The sequence below is a fragment of the Hemitrygon akajei genome, chromosome 13 (assembly GCF_048418815.1).
Source record: "Hemitrygon akajei chromosome 13, sHemAka1.3, whole genome shotgun sequence".
In the NCBI taxonomy this organism is placed as follows: Eukaryota; Metazoa; Chordata; class Chondrichthyes; order Myliobatiformes; family Dasyatidae; genus Hemitrygon; species Hemitrygon akajei.
The window spans coordinates 58,552,858-58,568,308 of NC_133136.1; the positions used below are offsets into that span (position 1 = coordinate 58,552,858).

Consider the following 15,451-nt stretch of genomic DNA (forward strand, 5'->3'; position numbering starts at 1 on the left):
AACTACTCTCAACTGGCTTAACCCACTTTTGAAAGTGGTTTGCTGGGCAGGTTAATATCACATGTAAAATTTCCTATAGGACCATAAGACAGGAGCAGAATTAGACCATTCACATCATGTGTCATTTAATCAAAGCTGATTTACTTTCCCCTTGAACATATTCTCTTGCCTCTTCCCTGAAACTATTGTTGCCCTTACTAATCAGAACCTCTTAACCTCTGCTTTGCATATACCCAATGATTTAGTCTCCACAGCTGAATGTGGGAATAAATTTCACAGATTCACCACCCTCTGGCTAAAGAAATTTCTCCTCATCTCTGTTCTAATGGGATGTCCCTCTATTCAAGCCTGTTCCCTCTGGTTCTAGACTTCCCCATGATTGAAAACATCTTCTCCATGTCCACTCTATCCAGGCCTTCCAATATTCAGTAGGTTTCAATGAGATCCCTCCTCATTCTTCTAATCTCCAGCGAGCCAACAAATGCTCCTGATACATTAGCCCTTTTATTCCCATGTTGCTGGTGTCTTCCACAGTAAGACTGGCTCAAGGTACATATTCAGCTAATCCTTATTTCTTTATTTCCCATTACTACCCCTCTAGTGTCATTTTTCAGCAGTTTGATGAATATTCCTGAGAACTCAAAGCTCCAACACATGCTGTTGGAGCATGTGTTCTGTAAAAGGCATTGCTTGCAGCCAATACAGCTTTTGTCCAATACCCCAATTGGCATTCACCAGAGATGGTATCATGACTGTAATTTCAGTAATAGAACATCATTCAAGTGATGGTTTATGCTAAAAGTTTGCACTTCCACAGTGCCTCTCATTATTTCAGGGTGTTCCAAAGTTCAGCACAGTCAATGAATTACTGTTGAAGTTCAGTTATTGCTGAAAGTTATGAAATATGAAGGTCAATTGAGTAAAGCTTGTTGTAAGACATGCAATGTCAAAGAGATGATCTATTTCCCAGTGTTGGTAAAGAAATAAATATTTGCAAATATCCTCAGAAGAGCATCAGCTTTCTTAACACACAACAAGGTTGATGGTTCTCTGCTCTAACATTTCATTTGATTGATGTCACCTCTGAAACTCAATTCATACTGAGTTGGATTGCCATTCTGGATCTAGGATCCTAAATGTGGAACCTACAGAGTTGGGAAAAATTTAGATTTTTTTCCCTCTTATAATTAAGAATGTCACTGTTACCAAGCTATAAGTTGATCAATAAATGTTTTTTTTCTCTCCCATATCAACAGGGAAGAGTGTCGAAGTAAAAGCAAGATCTCTCTACATTGCACCAAAGAAGGTAAATAAAATGCAGGTTTTTGAATACTGGTTGTCCACCTGGTTTATTAAATTAAGTGTACAGAATTAAGGTTAATTTATGATGAATCTAGATCTTTTGTAATGGTATCTAATTAAAAGTTAATATATGAAGGTTTCTCTTAACTAATGAAAATTATTGAAGGAAGAACCAATCAGTGCTTGTAACCTGTATAATACTGTCACAAAAGCTCAAGGGAACATCTGACCTAAATAGTAAATTTCCCAAAACTCCTCTTTCTTATCCCTTTACACCTTCAGTGAACTAGGGAGCTTTAGGTTTGAAAGTAAGATATGACTATATTACACAAACTTTTCAGAACAACTAGTGTTAAATCTCTACATAAATCCAGACTCCACATCGTTAAGTGCTGAGGTGGAGACGTTATTTAAACGATTACTGACTGCATGGTAAAAATAAACAAAGCACCTTCAAAGTAAATATGTCCACTTAATTCAATTGTCAGTAATATCTTTAAATTGATGCAGGGCTTGAGACAGAGGAGGAAGGATGCATGGTGTAATTCCCTATAATTCAAGTGCTCAATTACTGGCAAAATCCTTGTAAATTTTCCCTGTAGTCATGCTGCCTATCCTTACTGATTGCAGTCTGATCAGGATCCAGTTGCAAAAGGAGATGTTGAACAGGAAGTCTAGAGTTTGGAGATGAACTTACTTGGAATTATAGTTTTGAAGGTGGCGTTGTAGTCTAATGTTGGTGTCTTAACTTTGCTTAAAGTTTTTAAATTGTTGATTTTAGATCTACCTTTTGCTACTTTGGTCAATGTATTGAGATGTTCATGATTAAGTCATCTACTAGATAAAGAAAACAATCAAAAAGGGTTTAATCTACGATCCTGATCAGAGTAGATGCAATTTAATTGCTTTTGAGGAGGAACATTATGTGTACATATTATACCATGCCTTAAGGTGATTAACAATTACTGTATTGGTGTGTCTGTAACCTTGTTCACACCTGTTTGGGATATGCCATGTTTAAAATCATCAGTTAAAATACTGCCTGTTCAATGATATATAAACTCTGAAATTTGTAAGCATACAGTATAGCTTTAAAATGATGGTATTGATTGAATTGACTTTATTACTTACATCCTTTATATACATGAGGAGTAAAAATCTTTACGTTACATCTCCATCTAAATGGGCAATGTGCAATTTATAGTAATTTATAATAAATAGAATGTACAACAGGATAGTCAATATAACATAGAAATATAGTTGTGTCTGCATGAGTAAAGCAGTCTGATGGCCTGGTGGAAGAAGCTGTCCCGGAGCCTGTTGGTCCCGGCTTTTATGCTGCGGTTGTGTTTCTCGGATGGTAGCAGTTGGAACAGTTTGCGGTTGGGGTGACTTGGGTTCCCAATGATCCTGCAAGCCCTTTTTACACACCTGTCTTTGCAAATGTCCTGAATCATGGGAAGTTCACAACTACAGATGCGTTGGGCTGTCTGCACCACTCTCTGCAGAGTCTTGCGATCGAGGGAAGTACAGTTCCCATACCAGGCAGTGATGTAGCCAGTCAGGATGCTCTCAACTGTGCCCCTGTAGAAAGTTCTTAGGATTTGGGGGCCCACACCAAACTTCTTCAACCATCTGAGGTGAAAGAGGTGCCGTTGTGCCTTTTTCACCACACAGCCTGTATGTACAGACCACGTGAGATCCTAGGTGATGTTTATGCCGAGGAACTTAAAGTTGTTCACCCTCCCCATTGATGTTAATAAGGGCTAGCCTGTCTCCACTCCTCCTGTAGTCCACAACCAGCTCCTTTGTTTTATGTGACATTGTCATTTACCATTTATGGTTTTCATTTATCTGAAGAATAGTATAATAGGTCTTGCTTGATTTCATTTATAATGGGTAAGTTGTGAAGAGACCAGGTAATTAACTCCACAAAATTACTGATCAGGAAAAAGAGATGAATAGGGAACATTGGATATGTGCTTAAGTGGAAGCCAACAAGTCACTTCCAATATGCTTTAAAGGATTCGGAGTCTTCTTGCAGGAGGTGTGGTTGGATTTCTCTGTACAATCGGCTAACATAGCACTTTTCAGCTGCATTATGACAGATTAGTTTTGCTGGTCTAAGGTTATGACATGTTTAAATGAACTATGGCTGATTCATTCTGTTAAACAGTGTTATTTAAACTGATGCAGCTGCAGGTGAGGTTTACACCATAACAAAGTTTATAGTCTGGATTTTGTGGTCAATATAATTGTTCATTTTGGCAGGCAAAATAAAGTATCTCGTTTAAATGGTCAAAGACTGCAAGTGTGTTTAGATGGATAGATTTGGACATCCCAGTGCATGAATAGCAAAAGGCAAGCATACAGGTATAACAAATAATTAAGAGAGATTGTGGCCATTTATTGCTAGGGAAATTAATTACAATGTAGACAGGTTATGCTTCAATGGGTGGTTACAGAGAAGTTGTTTCCTTATGGAAGTACTGAGATCTAGGGATTGCTCTTCAAAACTATGGGTTTGCCCGTTTTAAGACATAAGGAGATTTTGTTCCCCGGAGGGTTGTGAGCCCATGGAATTATTTTCCTGAAAACAGAGTCACTGAGTTTTATGAACACCGACGTAGATAGATACTTGTTAAACAAGAGGGTGAAAGTTACCATTGGTAGACAAGAATGTAGAGTCGAGGTATTTATCAAATTAATTATTTTCTTGTTAAAAAGTGAAGTAAGTTTAGGTACTGCCTCCTTTTCTTAATTTGTATGTTCATATTTGAATATTATAACTCTGTTACTGAATTAAGATTCCATAAATTAAAATCAGTTTTCTTACGACCAGAGAGGTTGTTTAGCATTATTTATGATCTAATAAACTGTTTACAAATTCAGTTACTGCTGATTAAAGTAGATAATATTTAAGTTGTTTATACAGTAGGACTAGTGTTTTATGAATTGGAAGAGTAAAAAAGTTGTAAGGAAAGTGTGAAAAGCAAAGAAAATAATGGATCCAAGACATTGAAAAATGTATTCTGAGTGGAGTTGTACATTTTGAAAGTATGTATCCAACTATAAAATAATTTTATATTTCCTAGACTGTGGTCAGCAGCCAAAAATTCGACTCAGAAGAGTTCTAGGAGGCAGGACAAGTCGCCCAGGCCGCTGGCCCTGGCAGGGCTCCCTGCAGATTGAGGCTGGTGAAAATATCTGTGGCTGTGTCCTGATCAGACGAAAATGGGTTTTGACAGTGGCACATTGCTTTAAAGCGTAAGTCTGACAACATCAAACTGAAATTCTAACCAATTGATTCATTACAAATTAATATAATGAGTCAAAGCCTTTATGAAGCCAGGTGTATTGCAAATTTTTCCTAACTTATTTTTAATATAAACCCTTCCCATACTTCAGGAACTGTATTTTTACTGCCTATAGCTTTTTAAATATTCTGATCACATTGATGAAAGAGTTTTAAAATAGCAAGCAATCAGATTTCAACTTTTCTATTTCAAATACAAATCAAAATCAAATTTGTTTAACTAACATTCAACCAAACATGAATGCAGCCAAATGAAATCTGGGGCCAAGGTGCAAAATATGCACAGCACATTCAAGATAGTGAGCACATATACAGTCACACAAAAAAAAAATAGTCCAAGTCTCTGAGTAACACGTCCCACAAATTGATGGTGCAGCTCCTGGCAGTCCGTAGACAAACTTGCACGCAATCCAGCCAGTCATTCCATAGATCGAACACTGGGGGGCAGAACTGATGGGAGAGGCCAGCACCCAACTGAGAATGGATACCATGTTACACCACCTCCTTTCCTGGACTGCACCAGCAGGCGACCCCCACCCCAGCTTCAGGTCTTGTCCTCGCTACAACCAAGGCCATGCAGCTCAACAAAATGCGTCCATTAATATTGGCTATGATTGCAAACAAATCCTTGCAACTTGAGGGCCTGATTTATATAACTGAGAGGAAATATTTTCGCAAAGCTAAGCTAGTCAGTTCACAGTTTTCCCTTTAAAATGAATAGGAATGCACTGTGGTCCTCAAACAAATGACTGGGCAACTACAGAACATGCTTAATTTGATCTTTATTCATTACAAAACCATCACACAGAGAGACAGTGAAGACCTCAGGCCTTAAAGGTAGGTAGACAAGATCATTTGCCTGAATTTCCTCAGGTTTGGTTAGCATTCCATGGTAATTCTGGTATGGTGCTGCACTCTACCCAGTGATAGGATTTTCATTATAGTGTATCACAGAATAAAGATGTCAGGAGTCATTCTTCAGGAACAGGACTCCCTGCTCTCAGAATTCTGTTGCTTAGCTCATTTGAGATCTAGCACTGAATTACGGCTTGGCCTAACTAGCAGGAATCCCTGTTCCTAGAGGTACCATTCAGATCTCTGCTCTTTTAGTGATGGGCAGTACTTTGATTCTCTGGGAAACAAAGTGGATGCCCAAGATTAGGCAGCTTTGTATTCTTTCTTCCCCATCCATACAGGGCAGCAAGGAGCTAAGTGAAATCAAAGCAAGTGCTTAGACAATTGTAGCTCTCAAATTTATCTTTTCCATTAGGTGTCTCCATTACTATTTCTGGTTAGCATTATTCATTGGTAGTTGATGCATTCTTTGAACCATACACATTATATGGAAGCTTACTGACTCCACACACTCTTCTGTGGTCATTGTATGAGGGCACTGGGACTGTAATCTGCATAGCCAGGTTTTCAGCTCTTATTTCTGTAACCTTGTCTCTCCTGTGTTAGGGTTAGGGACAGTCCATGATGTTCAGGTGGCGCAGCAGGGCCCCAGACCTTGGAAACCCTTTAATGCCGCTAATTAACTTTATTTCACTTTCCACTGATGCTGCTTGTCCGCTGATATTCCCAGCATTTACCGTTTTAACTTTAAAATCGCCAGCTAGCATTTCTTTATAACTGGCTCTGTTGTAAACCCACCACAGGCAAAAAGATGCATCTGCCTGGAGAGTTGTGTTTGGTATCAACCATCTGAAACACCCAACTGAATCTACACAGACCCGGACGGTGAAACAGATTATCATACATCCACGCTATGAAAGTCCACCTTATGCTAATGACATCAGTCTGCTGGAGCTCCATGAAGAAATCAATGTAACAAGTTACGTTCGACCTGTTTGTCTACCTAGAATGGACCAAGTGGTGGAACTGGATACATACTGTTCCATCACAGGGTGGGGTTCCACTGGCAGCAATGGTAAGAAATGTAATTACATACTATCTAATGAGAATGTGAGACTAACACTTACTCTTGACTGAGTCATCAGAATGTTGGACAAGCAATTGTCATGGCAGAACTGAATAACGTGGCTGGTGTTCCAGGTGAGGAATATATTTCTAAGAGCTACATTGTTAGATTTGCTGTATTTCCAGTTAGACATTGAAGTCTATTGTACTAGTTCAGTGGGTGTGGGTCCCGCTACAGCATATTAAATGCTCACTGTCCGAGTCATAGAAAAGTACAGCATAGAAACGGCCCCTTTGGCTCATCTAGTCCATGCTGAAACCATTTAAATTACCTACTCCCGTCGAGCTGTTCTGGGACCATAGTCCTCCATACTCATACCTTCCATTCATGTAGCTATCCAAACTTCGCTTAAACATTGAAGTCGAGCTTGCATACGCCTCTTGTGCTGGCAGTTCATTCCACACAGGGCTTAGTAATCTCCTCCCTTGCTTCCCACAGTAGCCTGGGGTACATCCCGTATGGTCTCGGTCACTTATCCAACTTGATGCTTTCCAAAAGCTCCAGCACATTCCTCTTCCTTAATATCTACATGCTCAAGCTTTTCAGTCCTCTGCACGTCATCCCTACAATCACCAAGATCCTTTTCTGTAGTGAATACTGAAGCAAAGTATTCATTAAGTACCTTTGCCATCTCCTCCGGTTCCATATACACTTTTCCACTATCATACTTGATTGTTCCTATTCTGTCATGTCTTATCCTCTTGCTCTTCACATATTTGTAGAATACCTTGGGGTTTTCCTTAATTCTGTCTGCCAAGGCCTTCTCATGGCCTCTTCTGGCTCTCCTAATTTCATTCTTAAACTCCTTCTAATCTTATAGATCTCTTAATTTCCTAGATTTTTGAACCTTTCGTAAGCTTTTCTTTTCCTCTTGACTAGTTTTACAATAGCCTTTGTACACCACAGTTCTTGTACCCTACCATCCTTTCCCTGTCTCATTGGGACGTATCTATTCAGAACCCCACGCAAATATCCCCTGAACATCTGCCACATTTCTTCCATACGTATCCCTGAGAACATGTTTCCAATTTATGCTTCCAAGTTCCTGCCTGATAGCCTCATATTTCCCCTTACTCCAATTAAACATTTTCCTAACTTGTCTGTTCCTATCCCTCTCCAATGCTATGGTAAAGAAGATAGAATTGTGACTACTGTCTCCCAGAGAGACCTTACACCTGACCAGATTCATTTCCCAATACCAGATCAATCATAGCCTCTCCTCTTGTAGGCTTATCTACATATTGTGTCAAGAAACCTTCCTGAACACACCTAACAAACTCCACCCTATCTAAACCCCTCACTTTAGGGAGATGCCAATCAATATTTGGAAAATTAATATCTCCCACCACAACAAACCTATTATTATTACTCCTTTCCAGAATCTGTCTTCCTATCTGCTCCTTGACATCCTTGTTACTATTGGATGGTCTATAAAAAACAACTAGTAGAGTTATTGATCCCTTCCTATCCCTAACTTCTACCCATAGAGACTAGACAATCCCTCCATGACTTCCTCCTTTTCTGCAGCCGTGACACTATCTCTGATCAACAGTGCCACACCCCCACCTCTTTTGCTTCCCTCCCTGTCCTTTCTGTAACATCTAAAGCCTGGCACTTGAAGTAGCCATTCCTGCCCGTGCACCATCCAAGTCTCTGTAATGGCCACCACATCGTATCTCCAAGTACTGATCCACACTCTAAGCTCATTCGCTTTGTTCATAATACTCCTTGCATTAAAATAGACACATTGCAAACTATCGGTCTGAGCACGTCCTTTCTCTATCACCTGCCTATCCTCCCTTTCGCACTGTCTCTAAGCTTTCTCTATTTGTGAGCCAACCACCCTTTCCTCAGTCACTTCAATTCAGTTCCCTCCCCCCAGCAATTCTAGTTTAAACTCTCCCCAGTAGCCTTAGACAATAGACAATAGGTGCAGAAGTAGACCATTCGGCCCCTCGAGCCTGCACCGCCATTTTGAGATCATGGCTGATCAACTACTATCAATACCCGGTTCCTGCCTTGTCCCCATATCCCTTGATTCCCCTATCCATAAGATCCTATGCTGGATCTAGCTCCTTCTTGAAAGCATCCAGAGAATTGGCCTCCACTACCTTCCGAGGCAGTGCATTCCAGACCCCCACAACTCTCTGGGAGAAGAAGTTCTTCCTTAACTCTGTCCTAAATGACCTACCCCTTATTCTCAAACCATGCCCTCTGGTACTGGACTCTCCCAGCATCTGGAACATATTTCCTGCCTCTATCTTGTCCAATCCCTTAATAATCTTATATGTTTCAATCAGATCCCCTCTCAATCTCCTTAATTCCAGCGTGTACAAGCCCAGTCTCTCTAACCTCTCTGCGTAAGACAGTCCGGACATCCCAGGAATTAGCCTCGTGAATCTACGCTGCACTTCCTCTACAGCCAGGATGTCCTTCCTTAACCCTGGAGACCAAAACTGTACACAATACTCCAGGTGTGGTCTCACCAGGGCTCTGTACAAATGCAAGAGGATTTCCTTGCTCTTGTACTCAATTCCCTTTGTAATAAAGGCCAACATTCCATTAGCCTTCTTCACTGCCTGCTGCACTTGCTCATTCACCTTCAGTGACTGATGAACAAGGACTCCTAGATCTCTTTGTATTTCTCCCTTACCTAAGTCTACACCATTCAGATAATAATCTGCCTTCCTGTTCTTACTCCCAAAGTGGATAACCTCACACTTATTCACATTAAACGTCATCTGCCAAGTATCTGCCCACTCACCCAGCCTATCCAAGTCACCCTGAATTCTCCTAACATCCTCATCACATGTCACACTGCCACCCAGCTTAGTATCATCAGCAAATTTGCTGATGTTATTTTCAATGCCTTCATCCAAATCGTTGATGTAAATTGTAAACAGCTGTGGTCCCAATACCGAGCCCTGTGGCATCCCACTAGTCACCACCTGCCATTCCGAGAAACACCCATTCACCGTTACCCTTTGCTTTCTATCTGCCAACCAGTTTTCTATCCATGTCAATGTCTTCCCCCCGATGCCCTGAGCTTTGATTTTACCCACCAATCTCCTATGTGGGACCTTATCAAATGCCTTCTGAAAATCGAGGTACACTACATCCACTGGATCTCCCCCATCTAACTTCCTGGTTACATCCTCAAAAAACTCCAACAGATTAGTCAAGCATGATTTACCCTTGGTAAATCCATGCTGGCTCGGCCCAATCCTATCACTGCTATCTAGATATGCCACTATTTCATCCTTAATAATGGACTCTAGCATCTTCCCCACCACCAATGTCAGGCTGACAGGTCGATAGTTCTCTGTTTTCTCCCTCCCTCCTTTCTTAAAAAGTGGGATAACATTAGCCATTCTCCAATCCTCAGGAACTGATCCTGAATCTAAGGAACATTGGAAAATGATTACCAATGCATCCGAAATTTCCAGGGCTACCTCCTTTAGTACCCTAGGGTGCAGACCATCTGGACCTGGGGATTTGTCAGCCTTCAGTCCCATCAGTCTACTCATCACCGTTTCCTTCCTAATGTCAATCTGTTTCATTTCCTCTGTTACCCTATGTCCTTGGCCCATCCATACATCTGGGAGATTGCTTGTCTCTGCCTTAGTGAAAACCTCCCCGCCAGGTTATTGGTCCCCCTCAGATTCAATTGCAACCCATCCTTTTAGTACAGGTCACAGCTGCCCCAGAAGAGGTCCCAATGATCCAGAAATCTGAATCCCTGCCCGCTGCACAAATCCGTTAGCCATGCATTTATCCTCCACCTCATTCTACTCCTATACTCAATGTCACGTGGCACAGGCAGTAATCCCGAGATTACTACCTTTGAGGTCCTGCTTCTCAACTTCCTTCCTAACTCCCTGTAGTCAGCTTTCAGGACCTCCTCCCTTTTCCTACCAATGTCATTTATATTAGAGCAATATAAAATGTTAATTACAATATTCATTTTTTAATGCCAAGTCCTCCATTTAAAGTAATCTTAAAATAACTTCTAAACTATTTAGTATGGTTTTTTTCACAACTGATTAAGCTCAGTGAATTTAATATTTTCATACAACATTAACATGCAGCTTTCCAGGGTGCCATTTTGATCTTTTCAGTTTTTATAAGAGCCAATTCAATCAATTTATTCCTTCACTTTTTTTTCTATAAGCTGTAAATATGTATCCAATTTCACCCTCTCAATCAACATTCCAATATATAGCCCAATATTTTAAAACCATCTACAAGTTGATTTTCTTTGCACTAAGCAAATCCTCACTTTGGTCTTCCTAAGCAACACACACAAAAAGCTGGAGGAACTCAACAGGTCAAGCAGCACTTATGGAGAGGAATCAAGACTACGTTTCAGGCTGAGGCCCTTCATCAGAATACATAGCATTTTGTGTGTGTTACACTGGATTTTCAGCATCTGCAGTATCTCTTGTGTCCATGGTGTTCTTCTGGTCTGCTAATTATAATTCCTCAGAACAATTCTAAATATTCTCTTCTGTACCTACACCAAAGCCTTCACTTCTTTCCTAAAACACAAAACCCAGAACAGGAGCTGGTGTTGAAACAATATTTTATTTAGGCTTTAACAATCATGTTTTAATCTTGCAATTTATGTTCAATAAGCAAATATGTGAGAGAATTCCAAATCTCCTGTTAATTAGTAAATTTCTTTAATGGGAAGAAACAGGAATATTTTGAATCAAGTGGAAAAAGTGCCAAGATCTGTATTACTTAAGAAACTAAGTTTGGTGTTTTACAAAACTAATTATTTTATAGGACCCGCAGATTTACCTTAAGGCTGCAGATTTTTTTCCTTACTTTGATTTAAGACTCTTCTATTTGTAACTTTTTTTAGTAAGTGTATACAGTGGTGCTAGAAAGAGGGTGAAAGAATTTTCTCTATTTATGCATAAGTATGTCCCAAAAATGATCAGATATACACGTAAGTCCTAAAACTAAAGAGAACCCAATTAAATAAATAACCAAAAAAATTATACTTGTTCATTTATTTATTGAGAAAAATAATCCAATATTACATGTATTTGTTAGAAAAAGTATGTGAACCTCTGGGGTAATGCTTTCTACAAAGTCTATTTGGAATCAGGTGTTCCAATCAATGAGATGAGATTGGACGTGTGGGTTGTAGAGGTGCCCTGCCCTATTTAAAAAAAAAAGCACACACACAATATCAGGTTCCTGACAGAGCCTGCTCTTCAAAAGAAAAATCTGTTTGTGCACTATGCCTCAATCAAAATAACTTTCAGAGGACCTTAGAAGAAGAACTGTAGAGGTACATGAAGCTGGAAAAGGCTACAAAAGCATTTCTAAAGACCTGAGTGTTCATCTGTCCCGGTAAGAGCAAAGGGCTACAAATGGAGGAAACTCAGTACTATTGCTACTCTCCCTAGGAGTGGGCATCCTGCACAGATCGCACCAAGAACACGACGTGCAATGCTGAAGTTGGTGAAAAAGAACCCAAGGGTAACAGCAAAAGACCTGCAGAAATCTCTAGAACTTGCTAAAGTCTCTGTTCATGTGTCCACTATAAGAGAAACACTGAACAAGAATGGTGTTCATGGTAGGACATCATGGAGGAAACCACTTCTCTCCAAAAAAAACATTGCTGCACATTTCCAATTTGCAAAAGACCACCTAGATGTTCCACAACGCTTCTCGTACTATGTTTTGTGGACAGATGAGACAAAAGTTGAACTATGTGGCAGAATTTGGTGGAAAAAGGGCAGCACACATCTAACACCAATCTTCTGTGAAGCATCTCAACTGTGAAGCATACTAGAAGGAGTATTATGGTTTGGGGCTGCTTTGCTGCCTTAGGGCCTGGACAGCTGCAATCGTTGAGGGAACAATAAATTCAAAATTGTATCACAATATTTTACAGGAGAATGTCAGGGTAGCAGTTCATTACCTGAAGCTTAGCAACAAGACAATGATCCAATAGACAAGAGCAAATCAACAACAGAATGGTTTAAAAAGAAGAAAACTTGTGTTTTGGAATGGCTGTGTCGAAGTCCTGAATCTAATCCTTTAGAAATGTTGCGAAAGGACCTGAAGCAAGCAGTTTATGCAAGGAAGCCCACCAACATCCCAGGGCTGAAGCAGTTTTGTAAGAAAGAATGGCTTAAAATTCCTCCAAGCCAATGTGCAGAACTGATCAACAGTTACCATAAACGTTTGGTTGAAGTTATTACTGTACAAAGGGGGTCACAACAGTTACTGAAAGCAAAGGTTCACATACTTTTTCCAACAAATACATGTAATATTGTATCATTTTTCTCAATAAATAAATGAACAAGTATAATTGTTTTTGTGTTATTTATTTAATTCAATCTGTTGTCTTAGACCATAAGACAAAGGAGCAGAAGTTGGACATTCGGCCCATCGAGTCTGCTCCGCCATTTTATCATGAGCTGATCCATTCTCCCATTTAGTCCCACTCCCCTGCCTTCTCACCATAACCTTTGATACCCTGGCTACTCAGATACCTATCAATCTCTGCCTTAATGGCTTGGCCTCCACTGCCGCCCGTGGCAACAAATTCCATAGATTCACCACCCTCTGGCTAAAAAAATTTCTTCGCATCTCTGTTTTGAATGGGCACCCTGCAATCCTCAAGTCATGTCTTCTCTTACTAGACTCCCCCACCATGGGAAACAACTTTGCCACATCCACTCTGTCCATGCCTTTCAACATTCAAAATGTTTCTATGAGGTCTCCCCTCATTCTTCTAAACTCTAAGGAGTACAGTCCAAGAGCGGTCAAATGTTCCTCATATGTTAACCCTCTCATTCCCAGAATCATTCTAGTGAATCTTCTCTGAACCCTTTCCAATGTCAGCACATCCTTTCTTAAATAAGGAGCCCAAAACTGCACACAGTACTCCAAGTGAGGTCTTACCAGTGTCTTATAGAGCCTCAACATTACATTCCTGCTGCTATACTCTATTCCTCTAGAAATAAATGCCAGCATTGCATTCGCATTCTTCACCACCGACTCAACCTGGAGGTTAACCTTAAGGGTATCCTGCACGAGGACTCCCAAGTCCCGTTGCATCTCAGAACTTTGAATTCTCTCCCCATTTAAGTAATAGTCTGTCCGTTTATTTCTTCTACCAAAGTGCATGACCATACACTTTCCAACATTGTATTTCATTTGCCACTTCTTTGCCCATTCTCCCAATCTCTCTGTTTCCTCAGCACTACCAGCCCCTCCACCTATCTTTGTATCATCAGCAAACTTAGCCACAAAGCTATCTATTCCATAATCCAAATCGTTGATATACAACGTAAAAAGAAGCATCCCCAACACGGACCCGTGGAACACCATTGGTAACCAGCAACCAACCAGAATGGGATCCCTTTATTCCAACTCGGTGTTCTGCCAATCAGCCAATGCTCTAACCACGTATGTAATTTTCCCGTAATTCCATGGGCTCTTATCTTGTTTAGCAGCATCATGTGTGGCACCTTGTCAAAGGCCTTCTGAAAATCCAAATACACAACATCCACTGTATCTCACTTGTAATTTCCTCAAAAAATTACAATAGGTTTGTCAGGCAGGATTTTCCTTTAAGGAAACCATGCTGAGTTCTGCCTATCTTGTTATAAGCCTCCGTAACCTCATCCTAGACAATTGATTCCAACAACTTCCCAACCACCGATGTCAAGCTAACAGGTCTATAATTTCCATTTTGCTTCCTTGCCCCCTTCTTAAACAGCGGAGTGACATTTGCAATCTTCCAGTTCTCCGGAACCATGCCAGAATCTATTGACTTTTGAAAGATCATTGCTAATGCCTCTGCAATCTTCACAGCTACTTCCTTCAGAACACAAGGGTGCATTCCATCTGGTCCTGGAGATTTATCTACCCTTAGACTATTCAGCTTCCTGAGCACTTTCTCTGTCATAATTGTGACTGTGCACACTTGACGCCCTTGAGTGTCCAGTATACTGCTGATGTCTTCCTCAGTGAAGACTGATGCAAAATACTCATTCAGTTCCTCCTCCATCTCCTTATCTCCCATTACAATTTCTCCAGCATCATTTTCTATTGTTCCTATATCTACTCTCACCTGTCTTTTACTCTTTATATACTTGGAAAAGCTTCTAGTATCCTCTTTGATATTATTTGCTAGCTTTCTTTCATAGTTCATCTTTTCCCTCTTAATGACCTTCTTAGTTTCCTTTTGTAAGCTTTTAAAAATTTCCCAGTCCTCTGTCTTCCCACTAATTTTTGCTTCCTTGTATGCCCTCTCCTTTGCTTTAACTTTGACTTCTCTTGTCAGCCCAGTTGCATCCTTTTTACATTTGAAAATTTCTTTTTTTGGAATATATCTGTCTTGCACCTTCCTCACTTCTCGCATAAACTCCAACCACTGCTGCTCTGCCGTCCTTCCCGCTAGTGTCCCTTTCCAGATGACTTTGGCCACTCTCATGCCACTGTAATTTCCTTTACTCCACTGAAATACCAAAAAATCAGATTTCGGCTTCTCTTTCTCAAATTTCACAGTGAGCTCAATCATGTTATGATCACTGCCTCCTAAGGGTTCCTTCACCTCAATCTTTCCAATCACTTCTGGTTCATTACACAATACCCAATCCAGTACAGCCGATCCCCTAGTGGGCTCAACAACAAGCTGTTCTAAAAAGCCATCACGTAGACATTCTACAAATTCTCTCTCGAGATCTAGTGCTGACCTGATTTTCCCAATCCACTCGCTTGTTAAAATCCCCCACAATTATCATTACACTGCCCTTCTGGCAAGCCTTTTCTATTTCCTCTTGTAATTTGTAGTCCACATCACTGCAGCTGTTAGGAGGCCT

At 40.4% G+C, this 15,451-nt stretch overlaps 1 protein-coding gene across 3 annotated transcripts in view; it reads left to right on the forward strand.

The window, feature by feature from the left end:
* The window catches only part of corin (corin, serine peptidase), a 199,345-nt gene that overhangs the window by 178,004 nt on the left and 5,890 nt on the right, over positions 1 to 15,451 (forward strand). For all 3 annotated transcript variants that reach the window (XM_073064708.1, XM_073064709.1, XM_073064710.1), the window contains exons 18-20: positions 1,257 to 1,306; positions 4,398 to 4,569; positions 6,277 to 6,548. In XM_073064708.1, the coding sequence (XP_072920809.1) occupies positions 1,257 to 1,306; positions 4,398 to 4,569; positions 6,277 to 6,548 (494 nt within the window). The remainder of the gene's footprint in view (positions 1 to 1,256; positions 1,307 to 4,397; positions 4,570 to 6,276; positions 6,549 to 15,451) is intronic.